Source organism: Hyla sarda, chromosome 8 (genome assembly GCF_029499605.1).
Source record: "Hyla sarda isolate aHylSar1 chromosome 8, aHylSar1.hap1, whole genome shotgun sequence".
Taxonomy (NCBI): domain Eukaryota; kingdom Metazoa; phylum Chordata; class Amphibia; order Anura; family Hylidae; genus Hyla; species Hyla sarda.
Genome location: NC_079196.1, coordinates 55990435 through 56005082, shown reverse-complemented (window position 1 = coordinate 56005082; position 14648 = coordinate 55990435). Strand labels below are relative to the sequence as shown.

Here is a 14648-nt window from a genome sequence, read left to right as displayed (position 1 = left end):
TTTTCCCACTAAGGCCAATGGATAGAGGTTCTCTTCTTGAGACAATCTTTTTATGCTTTTTTCCTTTATAGGGGCTTCATTTCCAGTGTGATAATTTTTCCATAGGTTACCCAATAAATAGTGTTTGATTTTTATGCATTTGTCTGCCTTGGAGCACATTTGGTTTGTGTGACCATACCCACTGACCAGAAAATATGTTTGCCATACATATGGTGTAGACCAGTACTTACTTATGTGTCCAAGTAACGGCAATTTTCAGTGAAAATATCTTAGTTCTGGGTTATATTCCTGTATAAGTTGCTAATAAAAAGACACCAGAGCAGTACACATTTCTCGGAGCTGCAGAGCTGTATGTTACTTTGGAGAGAAGACCAGTAGTACAGTAGACCATTATCTTGTACATCACTTCAGCTTTTCTTAGGCTCTGGTGCTGACGCTCATCACATTGCGAGAGGATAAGCAGCAGATAATCAGTGCAGTGTTCCCTGAAGCCATAATGGTGAAAGTACATAAGATAGAAATGCTTCTTCAACCCTCATCTAATGGCACAATTATCTCCATCCATGAGATGTGCAGTGTATTAGGTGATGAGTGCACCTGCAGTAAAGGTCAGGTCATTTCAGTTGTTATTTATCTATCATTTTAAGGCCAATTTACTAAAACTGTTCTTGACAGTTTTCCTGCTTGCTCATGTTATGCTGCATGTCATTACGGGTCAGATTTATTGAGAAATGAGCCAAGAAGAAAAAGTAAAATGAACCCAAAGAGGTTATTTATAAACCCAATGCAAATTAAAAAGACGCGTGTGGAGTGGGGAGAATATTTGCAAGATAATAACATAAATTGTCCACCCCATCCTACATAGTAAATGTTAATATTCTCCATGACCTTAGACTGTATACAAATCACTGTCACACCCCCTAAAAAATTTAAAGAATATCTGAGTTTTCAACAGAAATTGGTAAAAAAAAAAAAAAAAAGCCAGTCTAGAGGTAGCTTGCCCCTGTCGGTAGTCGCCCACTGTCTCTAGTTTGCCCCCTGTATGTAGGATTGATTATTGTGGGACATATCTGTATTTGTCCTTTAACCATTCCTCGAAGGGGTACTCTGCCCCAGACATCTTATTCCCTATGCAAAGGATAGGGGATAAGATATCTGATCGTGGGGGTCCCACCGCTGGAGACCCTGCAATCTCTGCAGCGCCACCCCGCCGTCATCACTACAGAGCACACTGGCTCTGTGCGTGATTACGGGGCAATGCAGGGGACGGAGCATCGTGACATCACGGCTCCACCCCTGTGACATCACACCCCGCCCTCTTAATACAAGACTATGGGAGGGGGTGTGACAATCCCCATGCCCCCTCCCATAGACTTGTATTAAGTGGGCGGGATGTGACGTCACGGGGCGGAACTGTGACGTCACGATGCTCCGTCCTCTGCATCGCCCCGTCATCATGCACAGAGCAAGTGTGCTCTGTAGTGATGATGGCGGGGTGGTGCTGCAGAGATCCCTTGGATAGGGGATAAGATGTCTGGGGGAGTACCCCTTTAAAGTGAATTTGCTGGGACCTTTTTACTGATGGTCTATCCTGAGGATAGACCATTAATATCTGATCGTTGATGGTCCACCACCCCCAACAATCACCTGTTTGTGACAGCAACAGTGTCTACAAATACAGAGGACAGAGATGGAAGCAGACACCTCTGTTTATTGTGTAGTGACAATGCTGGGTTACTGCACTATAGCTTATCCTGAAGACAGGCCATCAGTAAACAAGTCGAAGAAAACCCCTTGACCCATCCTTGACATGTAGCGACATAAATTTCATTGGCATCATTAACCCCTTAAGGACACAGGACGTACATGTACTCCCTGTGCCCATTCCCAGTCTGTGAATCGTGCTCTGCTTCATACCTGGTTGGTCCTGACTGCCATTAGCATCCACGACCCATGGCTAATACCAGACATTACTGACCAGGGTGATGTCCGGGATTAACCTTTTAGACACCCAGGTCAAAGTCAATTGCAGCATTTAAAAGTGCTAAAATCAGTTGCCAGTTAGCAGATTGAGACTACTGCAGTGAAATTGCCATGTTCTGATCAGCTTAGAGGACGGATGGAGGTACCTTACCTAGCTAAGTTCTATCCGATTGGTGCTCCAACTGTGCAGGCACCCTTGGCAGCCTGTACAAGTGGATCTGCAATAACACTGATTCAAGGGGAATTTTTTTTAAAATCAACTGATGCCAGAAAGTTAAACAGATTTGTAAATTACCTCTATTAAAAAAAATCTTAATCCTTCCACTACTTATTAGCTGCTGTATACTACAGCATTTGGATTTCTTTTCTGTCATGACCAAATTGCTCTCTGCTGACACCTCTGTCCATGTCAAGAAAGGTCCAGAGCAGGAGAAAATCTTGATAGCAAACATATCCTGCTCTAGACAGTTCCTAAAATGCAAAGAGGTGTCAGCAGAGAGCACTGTGGACAGACAGAAAAGAAATCCAAAAAGAAAATAATTTTCTCTGTGGTATACAGCCGCTAATAAGCACTGGAATTTTTAATAGAAGTAATTTACAAATCTGTTTAACTTTCTGGCACCAGTTGATTTAAAAAAAAAAAAAAAGTTTTCCACTGGAGTACCCCTTTAATGCTGTGCTATAGTACAACATTGTTTTTGTGTATGCAGTCGGCAGATTACAAGTACCGTAATATTTTTTTATGGGGACAAAAAATAGTGAGAAAAAAAAGGTTAAAAAATGTAAATGTGAATAAGCTCCTTCCCTATTAAAAGTTTGAATCAACCCCCCCCCCCTTTCCTGTTTTTCAAATCAAATAATATATACAAAAAAATAAAACCTAAACATACGTTGTAACGTAGCATACGGAAATGTCCGAACTATTAAAATATAATCTTAATGAAACCGCACAGTGACCAAAGTACAGAATCAAAAAGTCAAAACAAAAATGAAACCAATAAACACTTCAGCTCACGGTGCAAAAAATTAGCCTTCATACATCCCTATATATGGAATAGTTAAAGTGTTATAGGAGTCAGAAGAAGACAATTTTATTCATACAAATTTTCGTACAAAAAGTTATGATTTTTTGCAAGTAGTAAAATAAAACAAAACCTATATAAATTGGGTTTCTATGTAATCGTATGGACCAACATAATAAATATAGTGTGTCATTTTTACTGAACAGTGGAAACGAAACCCCCCAAAAAGTTGGAAAATGACAGGATTTTTTTTCACAATTTCCCCCCAACGATTTAAATTTTTTGGTACAATGAGTGAGGAGCTTTTTTTTCTTTTTTGAACTTTTTTTTTCCCTTTTTTGCCACTGTTATAGCTCAACAATATAACTGTTATAGTTATGTTTATTTTGTCTTAGACTCACAACACTACCTCAGCACGACCTAAGGTGTTCAATTTTTACAGATCAGCTGTAATGTCTGTTTTGTGCTTTCTCATGGAGGTTTAAAATCAGAACTTAATTGCGTAACATTGTCATTGGACATAGTTATATTTTACTGCATCTCAATATTGACTTGTAATGACAGCAAATTTGGATGTTTACTACCTCCCTTTGTGTAAGTCAACACCCCTGAGGAAGTTGCCTTGGGAGCGACGGAACACGTGGGGTCTCTTGTGCCCCCGTCCTCATGCCGATACCAATATCCATCTGGTCTCTCCATTCAGTCTGTGATGCTTGCTTCCTATGATTTCAAATGATCGCAAGTATACAGGAATTGTGGCAATAGCAATCGTTAATTGAGGCTGATATTATTCATAGTATTGACACTACTGTTTTTGTATAATTTATTCCCTGTGTTACTTTGGCTGTGTACTGTATCATATCTTTATTATACATGTTATCTGAATGGAGTATAAGAACATCTAGCACATAGTAGGATGGGTGCCAATGGGGGTTCATGGCCCCTCCCTTAATAAGCCCATCTTTTAATTGGTTTTAGCACTTTTCCTCCCTGGTGACACAATTGTAGCTGTTTTTAGGGGATTTTTTGTACTCAATAAAGAATTGTCTTGTTAGCATCATAATATTGGTGTGCTGATGATTTTTCGATTTAACGCTTCTTCTCTTTTTCTTGTTTTGTGCTTAAATGTGCACTAATCAACACCCACATAACTGTGATTATTGATTTATTTGACCCCCCCGTTCTTCTTTTTGTTTGCTAACATCAGAACAAATCCATACTGTAAAGTCATTTTCCAGGACTTTCATACTGATGGACTATCCTTAGGATAGATCAGTGTTTGTCAACCAGGGTGCTTCCAGCTGTTGCAAAACTACAAATCCCAGTATGCCCGGACAACCATTAGCTTCACGGTCATGGTGAGAGTTGTAGTTTTGTAGACACCCCACTCACCAGTAAGCTGATTGAAGAGGCTGCACAGTCATGCAAGTGATGTGGCATCTTCATCGCTCTAAGGGTACAGTCCCACATAGTGCTAACGCAGTGTATTTCACTCTGTGCAAAATGTGCTGCACAGTGGGACATATGCTGCGTATTCTGTGACGAGTATACACACAGGGCTACCAGGCGGCAGCCCTGTGTGTTCAGTGAGGTTTGGGGGCAGAACCACGCATTACAGTCACACCGACGCACGGCCCCACCCCAAAACCTCACTGAACACACAGGGCTGCCGCCAGGTAGTGCCACAAATGGTGTACGAATAATCAGAGGAAGTCAACAGAGTTTCTGTTGACTTCCTCTGAATGTCCATACACTGCTTGCGCCACTCTCAGAGCAGAGCTGAGGGATATCAAACAGAAACGGGTGGGCGCGACATTCTAAGATTTCTTTTTCTCACGGTGACCTTCTTTCATAAGTAATAACATTTACCAGTGATGAGCATTAACAACATTTTATTGTCTCACAGGTGGATGAATTTTTACAGAACCTGATTAATTTCGACAAAGAGCATATTCCAGATGCAGTTGTCAAGACTATAAAAGATGACTATTTAAGAGATCCCGAGTTTAACCCAGAATTTGTGCGCACAAAATCCTCTGCAGCTGCGGGCCTATGTGCTTGGGTTATTAATATCATCAAATTTCACGAGGTAAGGTATTAAAATTACGATGAAAACTACTGTGTACTGTTGCAGCAGAAACTTATAGTTACAGTGAAGGAAAAAAGTTTTTGATCCCCTGATGGTATTGTATGTTTGCCCACTGACACAGCAATGAAAGAAAATTTTAATAGTAGGTTTTTCTGAACAGTGAGAGACGGAATAACAAAAAAAGAAGAAGAAAAACGCATTTCAAAGAAATTATGAATTGATTTACATTTTACATTTTAGTGAAATAAGTATTTGATCCCAACAGAATTTCTGTCTCCCAGGTGTCTTTTATTCATGTAACAAGCTGAGATTGGGAGTGAGGGCTCCTAATCTGAGCTTGTTACTTTATAAAAGACACGTGACCATAGAAGCAATCAAACAATCAGATTCCATACTCTCCACTATGACCGAGACCAAAGAGGATGTCAGGGACAAGATTGTAGACCTACACAAGGCTGGAATGGGCTACAAGACCATTGCCAAGCAGCTTAGTAAGAGGTTTACAACAGTTGGTGCCATTATTCACAAATGAAAGAAACACAAAATAACTTTCAATCTCCCTTGGTCGGGGGCTCCATGCAAGGTCTCACCACGTGGAGTCTCAATGATCATGAGAACAATGAGAAATCAGCCCAGAACTACACAAGTGGATCTTGTCAATGATCTCAAGGCAGTAAAGACCATAGTCACCAAGAGAACAATTGGTAACACACCACACCGTGAAGGACTGAAAGTGCCTGCAAGGTCCACTTGCTCAAGAAAGCAAGTGTACAGGACCATCTAAAGTTTGCCAATGAACATCAGCATTATTCAGAGGAGAACTGCATAAAAGTGTTGCCGTGTTTGAGGAGGAAAACTGCCTATGACCCTAAAACCACCATTCCCACATCTAACATGGAGGTGGAAAGATTATACTTTGGGGTGTTTTTCTGTTAAGAGAACAGGGTAATGTAACTGCATCGAAAGGATGACAGATTGGACCAAGTACCATCTGATCTTGGGTGAGTACCTCCTTCCCTCAGCTAGAGCATTGAGAGGTGGTGTCTGGTAACTATAAAAGAAAGTACACTAAGCGATTGTCTGAGCTAGTGATTGTGTGTCTGTATACAAGAGTGTGAAGTATACAAGTAAGTGTAGGTATAAAAGTGAGAGGCACTTAAAATTAAGGGAATACTGTAAGAAGTATTGTGAGCATTGAGTGCACTTCTGTGATTTTTTTTTCTCTTTCTTTGTCTGGGAGGAATACAGGTGGAGAGTGGGTAGAGTAGTTAATTAATTAGCAGCTGAAATTGCAGCTGTTTGCAGCAAGTTAGCCCTTTGAATTCACTTCCAGGCAGTGGAAGAGAGAGGTGATATCTGGTAACTATAAAAGAAAGTATACTAAGCAATTGTCTGAGCTAGTGATTGTGTGTCTGTATACAAGAGTGTGAAGTATTCAAGTGAGTGTATAAAAGTGAGAGGGACTTAAAATTAAGGTACTTTAAATTCATGGAGTTTAATTGAAATATTTTATTGTTTTTTTACTGTTAATTTTTGCAATCTCCAAATCTAGTATGGCCTCCATGTTGGAAAAGGCAGTCCAGTGTGCATTTTGCACAATATATGCAATCCTTAACCCCTTAAGGGCCAAGCCCATTTTAACCTTAAGGACCAGGCCAATTTTATTTCTGTGTTTTCCTTTTTTCCTCCTCGCCTTCTAAAATCCATAACTCCTTTATATTTCCATCTACAGACCCATATAAGGGCTTGTTTTTTGCGTGACCAATTGTACTTTGTAATGAAACCTCTCATTTTACCATAAAATGTACGGCAAACCCCCCAAAAAACTTTTTAGGGAGGAAATGTAAATGAAAACCACAATTTTGCACATTTTGGAGGGTTTTGTTTTCACACTATACACTTTACGGTAAAAATGGCATGTGTTCTTTATTCTGTGGGTCATACAAAACACATTCAAGTGATCCAACACCTGCATACTCTCAAGAATTGACTGAAATTTTGACCAATGCACTGGAAAAAAATCTTATTGATCGTAATGAGTTTGAATTTATGAAGCCTGCCACACCTGTTATTCCTACATTTTGTGCATTGCCAAAAATCCACAAGGGCCTGATACCACTCAAAGTAAGAAAGAAATCCCGGCATTCACTTCATCTTCTGCTAAGTGTTATGTGTTTATTGAAACACAGTGCAAGTACAAATTTGTGCTTGCACTGTGTTTCAATAAACACATAACACTTAGCAGAAGACGAAGTGAGTGTCAGGATTTCTTTCTTACATTGTTACACTATTCCACGTGCACCACCGGGGGACCCGAGTGCCGCCCTTTTCTGTCTGCCCTTGATACCACTCAAAGGCTGCCCGATTGTTTCGGGCATCGGGGGCATTGCACAAAATTTGGGAATATATCTGGATAGGATCCTAAGACAATTTGTGCTCAGTCTACCATCGTACTTGCGAGACACAATGGACCTATTACAGAGAATAGAAGGGATCTGCCTGAGTGAAGGCAACATTTTGGCAAGTATTGATGTGGAGGCATTATATTCTTCAATTAAACATTCTGTGGGTCTGCAAGCAATGGAATACTATCTAAAAACTAGAAGGATGTCCTATCAGGAACATAATACACTAGTTTTACAACTTCTGAATTTTGTGTTAACCAAAAATTATTTTCTTTTTAATGGTTGCATCTTCCACCATCTCAGGGGGACCGCCATGGGGTTCCCCTCTGCCCCCAGCTATGCAAATCTCACCCTGGGCTGGTGGGAGGCGACCTACCTTTTCTCTGATGAAAGTATATTTTTGGGTGAAAAAGCTCGCATTTGGCTATGCTATATTGACAACGTGTTTGTGGTGCGGAATGGGACCCGAGACCAGTTCGAACAACTGGTCAAATCCATAAACTCACGCACGTTAGGTCTATTCTTCACTTTTGAAACCAATGAAACAGAACTGAATTTCCTGGATGTCAAGATCTACAGAGAGACTGCTGATACCCTACAAAGTACTATTTATCAAAAAAAGACTGCGACGAACAGCCTCCCGAGGTGGGAAAGTTGCCACCCGGGCCCCCTAAAAAGGGGATCCCTAAGGGGCAATATCTCCACCTCAGGAGGAACTGTTTGTCACCACAAGACTACAAAAGACAGGCAGAAAATATGAGGAGGAGACTCAGAGACAGGGGATACCCTAATTACATATTATCACAGGCATATCATCCAGGATGCCTAGAAGTGAATTATTGACACCCAAATCTAGTAACTCTAACTCTCAAATTTCTAGAATTATTGGTACTTTTGATAGGATGTCCCCTAGAATCCGAAAAATTATTGTCCATCACTGGGATATCTTAAAAATGGACCCAGACCTTCATGACATCATTGGTCCGACTCCCCAGATCACTTATAGACGGGGGCGAAGTATTGGGGACTTAGTAGTACAAAGCCATCTTCAACCAGAAAAAAATGCAGCAGCTACGTGGCTAGAGAAATCAAGTGCCATACGAGGGTTTTTTAAATATGGTCACTGCCGGGCTTGTAAATACATCTGCAAATCAAATGAAATTCCCTACAAACAACAACCTATTCCCATCAAGCATTTTATTAATTGTACATCTAAACTAGTAATCTATATCGCCATTTGTCCTTGCCCATTGATTTATGTTGGTGAAACAACAAGAGAGCTCAGGAGAAGAATAGTGGAATATTTCGGAGATATCCGGAACAAAAGGGATACCCCAGTGGCAACACATACCATACAACATCACTCAATTCATGGGAATTGACAAATTGGTACCATCACAAAGTGGTGGCAACATGGATAAAATTCTCTTACAGAGTGTGTGTCGCTGGATACATTGCCTTGATACGGTGTTCCCTAAGGGTCTGAATGAACAGCAAAATTTGGGCTGTTTTTTGAGGGGTGGGACTAACTATAGGTGACCGAGTAGGCAGATAGGGAGGACCTTAGTTGGTCTCTAGGAGTTAGTGGTCACTGTCGCATATAATAGACATGCTAGTCAACAATAGGAGGATCCAGTGCGGGACAGCCCTTTTTAGGGCGGCCACCCCGCCTAGGTATCAGGGCTAACATTTAGGGACACAATAGGGATATATTAGGTATCCCTAGGCCCCCTTTTATCCCTTTCACCTCCCCCTTTAGGGCTATTCTCTGACCTTTCCCACCCCTCTACCAAGCGTTATGGGCAATATCTTTTTTGCTCCCTGGTAACCTTTTCTAATACAGTTATACTATAATATACATACAAGAATACCCCCTGTCTCTGTTTATACTCCTCAGATCGGGCTATATCTACCTCCTCTCAAATCTTATGTATGAAAACATTTTACTATTACCTGGTAGCGGGCTAATCACCTAATAAACAGTGCATGTAGAAAAGCAGTCTAAAACAAGATTTGTGTATTGACAACACATTCTGTTATTTTCAGCGGCCGAGATGTAATGTTTGCACAGCCGCAGTTGCAGAGATGCGATCGCGCGTCTCCATCAGCGCGTCATGGTGACGTGCACGGCTGTGCGCGTATATCCGGCAACTGATATCAGACGCCGGCACCTCGCTTCACCGAGCGAGCAGAGCTGCGAGTTAGCAGCTCCCTGCACTACAGCAGGTTGTGTGAGACCCGTCCGGAGTAGGAAACCGTGAGTAAGAGCAGGGACTTGTTATAAGTTCCCCAACTTTCTCTCCTAAGTACAGGTTATTGATGGGGCTCTTTGTACTTGTGCTTCTTCCTAGGTGGACCAGACCGGTTATCCTGGGCACACTGGAGTTCTCTAGGGACAGCAATATTTATTTCACAGGCATCATCCATGGCCCTATCTTTTTTCCTTACAGGAACTTTAGGGAGAGACCTGTGTATTTCTGTTGCCTAATACATGGAACCCAATTGTAATATCTGTGATACTATATCTTTTACATTTATCTTGTGATGTCTATATAAACCAATCTGTGAACCTCCCTGATGACGCCATTATAATTATTGGCAGAAACGCGGCAGCGGCTCTAATTGGTGGGAGCAATTGATGCATGTGACACCAAGTTGGGCTGGCAGGGCCAAGCAGAGCCAACCTGGGCCTCCCTTATATGCATCAATGACATCCCTTGTTATTTGTGGTGATTGTTAACACAAGTACACTTTAAGTTTGCATAATGTTTTAATCAGTCTACATTAAAAGTTATTTTTTAGGCACACCCAAGACACAATATTAGTGTTCTTATAATGGTCAATATGATTAAAATGATACCCATGGCTAGATACTTTTATATTTTTGTACCGCTTAAAAAAAATCTAAACCTTTCACAAAATCAGTAATCTAAAATCGCCCTATTTTGACCAGCTATAACTTTTTCATTTTTCCATATATAGGGCAGTATGAGGGCTAAATTTTTGCGCCGTCATCTGTACTTTTTATCAATACCACATTTGCATTTATAAAACTTTTAGATCATTTATTATAAATTTTTTTAATAAAATGTGACAAAAAAGCAGCATTTTTAGACTTTTTTATTTTTTTACGTTTACGCCATTCACTGTAAGGGATAATTAACATTATATTTTGATGTGTAGGACATAGCACTGATCAGTATTATCGGTGATCTTCTGCTCTGGTCTGCTCGATATCAGACCAGAGCAGAAGACCCGGGGAGACCCATGCTGGATGATCGGATCGCCGCGGCAGCACTGCGGGCGATCCGATCATCCATTTTGTATTGATCACGGCATCTGAGGGGTTAATGGCGGACATCCATGTGATCGCGGATGTTGGCCATTACCGGCGGGTCCCCGGCTGCTGCTAGTTCCGATACTCGCGGGAATGTAAATGTACGTCCTGGTGTGCAAAGTCCCGCCAAACCAGGACGTACATTTACGTCCGTGGTCGTTAAGGCTTAAACAGCAGTTTGAAGGTACATATTGTTGTGTGAGTTGTTCATTTGGAAACCCTGATCCTGGATCTAGAGGAGCAACTGGAAACACAGACGTATAGACAACTTTGAGAGGAGTCTCCTGCTTACTGAGCAAGTACTCTCTGGGGTAGAGGGACAGTCAGGCAGCTAGCTAGGTTTCAGTTAGAAAATGGGGTAGAGGGAAAAGTGTCAGGGAGGCTAGTCCTGATCTGGCATACTCCAACAAGTTTGCCCGGTTGGCAGATGAGGGGGATGCCATTTCAGAGCTAGCAGTACTGCGGCAGGACTCTGCCTCTGATGGCCAGGGGGGGTGTCTGCTTCAGTAAGGAGGGAGGGAGGAGTGCAGGGCAGGCCAGACAGGTACTGATAGTGGGGGACTAAATTTATTAGGGGGACAGACAGGGCGATCTGTCACAAGGACCGGGATCGCCGAACAGTGTGTTGTCTTTCTGGTGCTCGAGTTTGGCACATCGCGGATCGGGTTGACAGGTTGCTGGGTGGGGTTGGAGAGGACTCAGCAGTCATGGTACATATTGGCAACAATGACAAAGTAAGAGGTAGGTGGAGTGTCCTTAAAAATTATTTCAGGGACTTAGGCCTCAAGCTTAACGCAATGACCTCCAAGGTAATATTTTCTGAAATATTACCTGCACCACGAGCCACACCAGAAAGGCAGCGGGAGATCAGGGAGGTAAACAAGTGGCTCAGAAGCTGGTGTAGGAAGGAGTTTGGGTTCATGGAGAACTGAGCCGACATAGCTGTCAGATACCGGCTCTACCATAGGGACAGGCTGCACCTCAGTGGGGAGGGTGCAGCTGTGCTTGGGGAGAAGATGGCTAGAAGGGTGGAGGAGTGTTTAAACTAGGGACTGGGGGGGAGGGAACCTACAACATAGAGGGGGAAGATAGTGTAGATAGAGAGGTGGGACTTATTAATGTACCTGGGGGTGGAGCGGAGGGGGGGGGGGGTTAGAATAGTTAATAGGGATAGGCTTCATAGGAAGAAAAAACGTACACCTTTGAATTGCATGTTGACTAATGCCAGAAGTCTGTCCAGTAGATGAACTGGAGGGGTCTACAGAAAATTATGACATAGTGGGTATAACAGAGACTTGGTTGGACGATAACTGTGACTGGGCGGTCAACATACAGGGTTATCGTCTATTCAGGAAGGATCAGACAAAATGGAAAGGGGAGGAGTCTGTCTTTATGTAAAGTCCAGTCTGAAGGCCGCACTGCGGGAGGATACATGGGAGGGAAACGATAATGTGGAGGCATTATGGGTAGAAATATATGGAGATAAAAAAAAAACAAATTCTGATAGGGGTTTGTTAAAAGTTACCAAACATAATGGAAGAGGCAGAAGATCAATTACTGAGGCAAATAAACAAGGCAGCAAATCAGAATGATGTGATAATAATGGGGACTTTAACTATCCTAATATAAATTGGGAGACAGACCTGTGAATCTCATAAAGGAAACATGTTTCTGACTATAGCTAAAGACAATTATCTGTCCCAAATGATGCAGAGCCCGACCAGAGGGGGCGCCCTACTGGCTAATATTAACCGACAGACCTGACAGAGTAACTAATGTGCAAGTAGAAGGACACCTAGGAAATAGTGATCATAATATAATACATTATAAATTGTTCTTCAATAAAGGAATCTCTTGAGGGGCAACAAAAACAATGAGCTTTAGGAAGGCAAAGTTTGATCAACTCAGAGAAGCCCATAACAATATATATTGGTGTCACGATTCGGCTTACGGGTTGTGGATCCGCTGTGTCAGCGAGGGATTGGCGTGGACCGTGCTAGTGGACCGGTTCTAAGAGGCTACTGGTTTTCACCAGAGCCCGCCGCAAAGCGGGATGGTCTTGCTGCGGCAGTAGCAACCAGGTCGTATCCACTAGCAACGGCTCAACCTCGCTGACTGCTGAGAAGGCGTGGGACAGAAGGACTAGGCAGAGGCAAGGTCAGACGTAGCAGAAGGTGGGGGCAGGCGGCAAGGTTCGTAGTCAGGATGGATAGCAGAAGTTCAGGTAACACAGGCTTTGGACACACTAAACGCTTTCACTGGCACAAGGCAACAAGATCCGGCAAGGGAGTGCAGGGGCAGTGAGCAGATATAGTCTGGGAGCAGGTGGAAGCCAATTAAGCTAATTGGGCCAGGCACCAATCATTGGTGCACTGGCCCTTTAAGTCTCAGAGAGCTGGCACGCGCGCGCCCTAGAGAGCGGAGCCGCGCGCGCCAGCACATGACAGGAGGGGACCGGGACGGGTAAGTGACCTGGGATGCGATTCGCGAGCGGGCGCGTCCCGCTGTGCGAATCGCATCCCCGACGGCCATGACAGTGCAGCGCTCCCGGTCAGCGGGACCGACCGGGGCGCTGCGGGGAGAGAGACGCCGTGAGCGCTCCGGGGAGGAGCGGGGACCCGGAGCGCTAGGCGTAACAGTACCCCCCCCCTTAGGTCTCCCCTTTTCTTTGTCCGGTAACTGCCTCCCCTGGGATGAGGACACCGGGAAAGAATGGAGGGTTTCCTCAACGGCAGGCAGCACAGCAGGAGTGGGAATGGGGAGGGAGGGCAGAGGGCGAAGCCTGGCACGGGGCAGTGTGACACCAGGACGGGGGCCATGAGGAGGCACTGAGGCTTGCCTGGGAGGGGGGGAGAGGCACTTCCTATGGCAGGCAGAGTCCCAGTTCTTGATCTCCCCGGTGGTCCAATCAAGGGTGGGAGAATGAAGCCGGAGCCATGGCAGACCGAGGAGGACCTCAGAGGTACAGTTGGGTAGGACGAAGAGCTCAATCACTTCGCGATGGGGTCCGATACACATCAGGAGGGGTTCTGTGCGGTAACGCACAGTGCAATCCAGTCTGGCTCCATTGACCACGGAAATGTAGAGCGGCTTGACGAGACGGGTCACCGGGATGCGGAATTTATTCACAAAAGACTCCAAAATAAAATTCCCGGAGGCACCAGAGTCCAAGCAGGCCACGGCTGAGAGGGAGGAGTTGGCTGAAGGAGAAATCCGCACGGGCACCGTGAGACGTGGAGAAGCAGACTTAGAACCAAGAGACACCACACCCACGTGAGCTGGGTGCGTGCGTGCATTTCCCAGATGTGGAGGACGGATAGGGCAATCCACCAAGAAATGCTCGGTACTGGCACAGTACAGACAAAGATTTTCTTCCCTACGGCGATTCCTCTCTTCCTGGGTCAGGCGAGACCGATCCACTTGCATGGCTTCCTCGGCGGGAGGCCCAGGCGTAGACTGCAAAGGATGCTGTGGGAGAGGTGCCCAGAGATCTAAGTCTTTTTCCTGGTGGAGCTCTTGGTGTCGCTCAGAAAAACGCATGTCAATGCGGGTAGCCAAATGGATGAGTTCTTGCAGGTTGGCAGGAATCTCTTGTGCGGCCAGCACATCCTTGATGCGACTGGATAGGCCTTTTTTAAAGGTTGCGCAGAGAGCCTCGTTATTCCATGATAACTCGGAAGCAAGAGTACGAAATTGGATGGCGTACTCGCCCACTGAAGAATTACCCTGGACCAGGTTCAACAGGGCAGTCTCGGCAGAAGAAGCTCGGGCTGGCTCCTCGAAGACACTCCGGACTTCAGCGAAGAAGGACT

The 14648-nt window shown here is 44.0% G+C and overlaps 1 protein-coding gene across 10 annotated transcripts in view; it reads left to right on the top strand.

Moving 5' to 3' along the window:
- Window positions 1–14648, top strand: part of LOC130285427 (dynein axonemal heavy chain 11-like) — a 523820-nt gene that overhangs the window by 310979 nt on the left and 198193 nt on the right. For all 10 annotated transcript variants that reach the window (XR_008847325.1, XM_056536793.1, XM_056536797.1 and 7 more), the window contains one exon: window positions 4912–5094. Coding sequence is in view for 9 of the 10 variants with exons in the window: in XM_056536793.1 (XP_056392768.1) it covers window positions 4912–5094 (183 nt within the window). In the remaining variant the exon portion in view is untranslated. The remainder of the gene's footprint in view (window positions 1–4911; window positions 5095–14648) is intronic.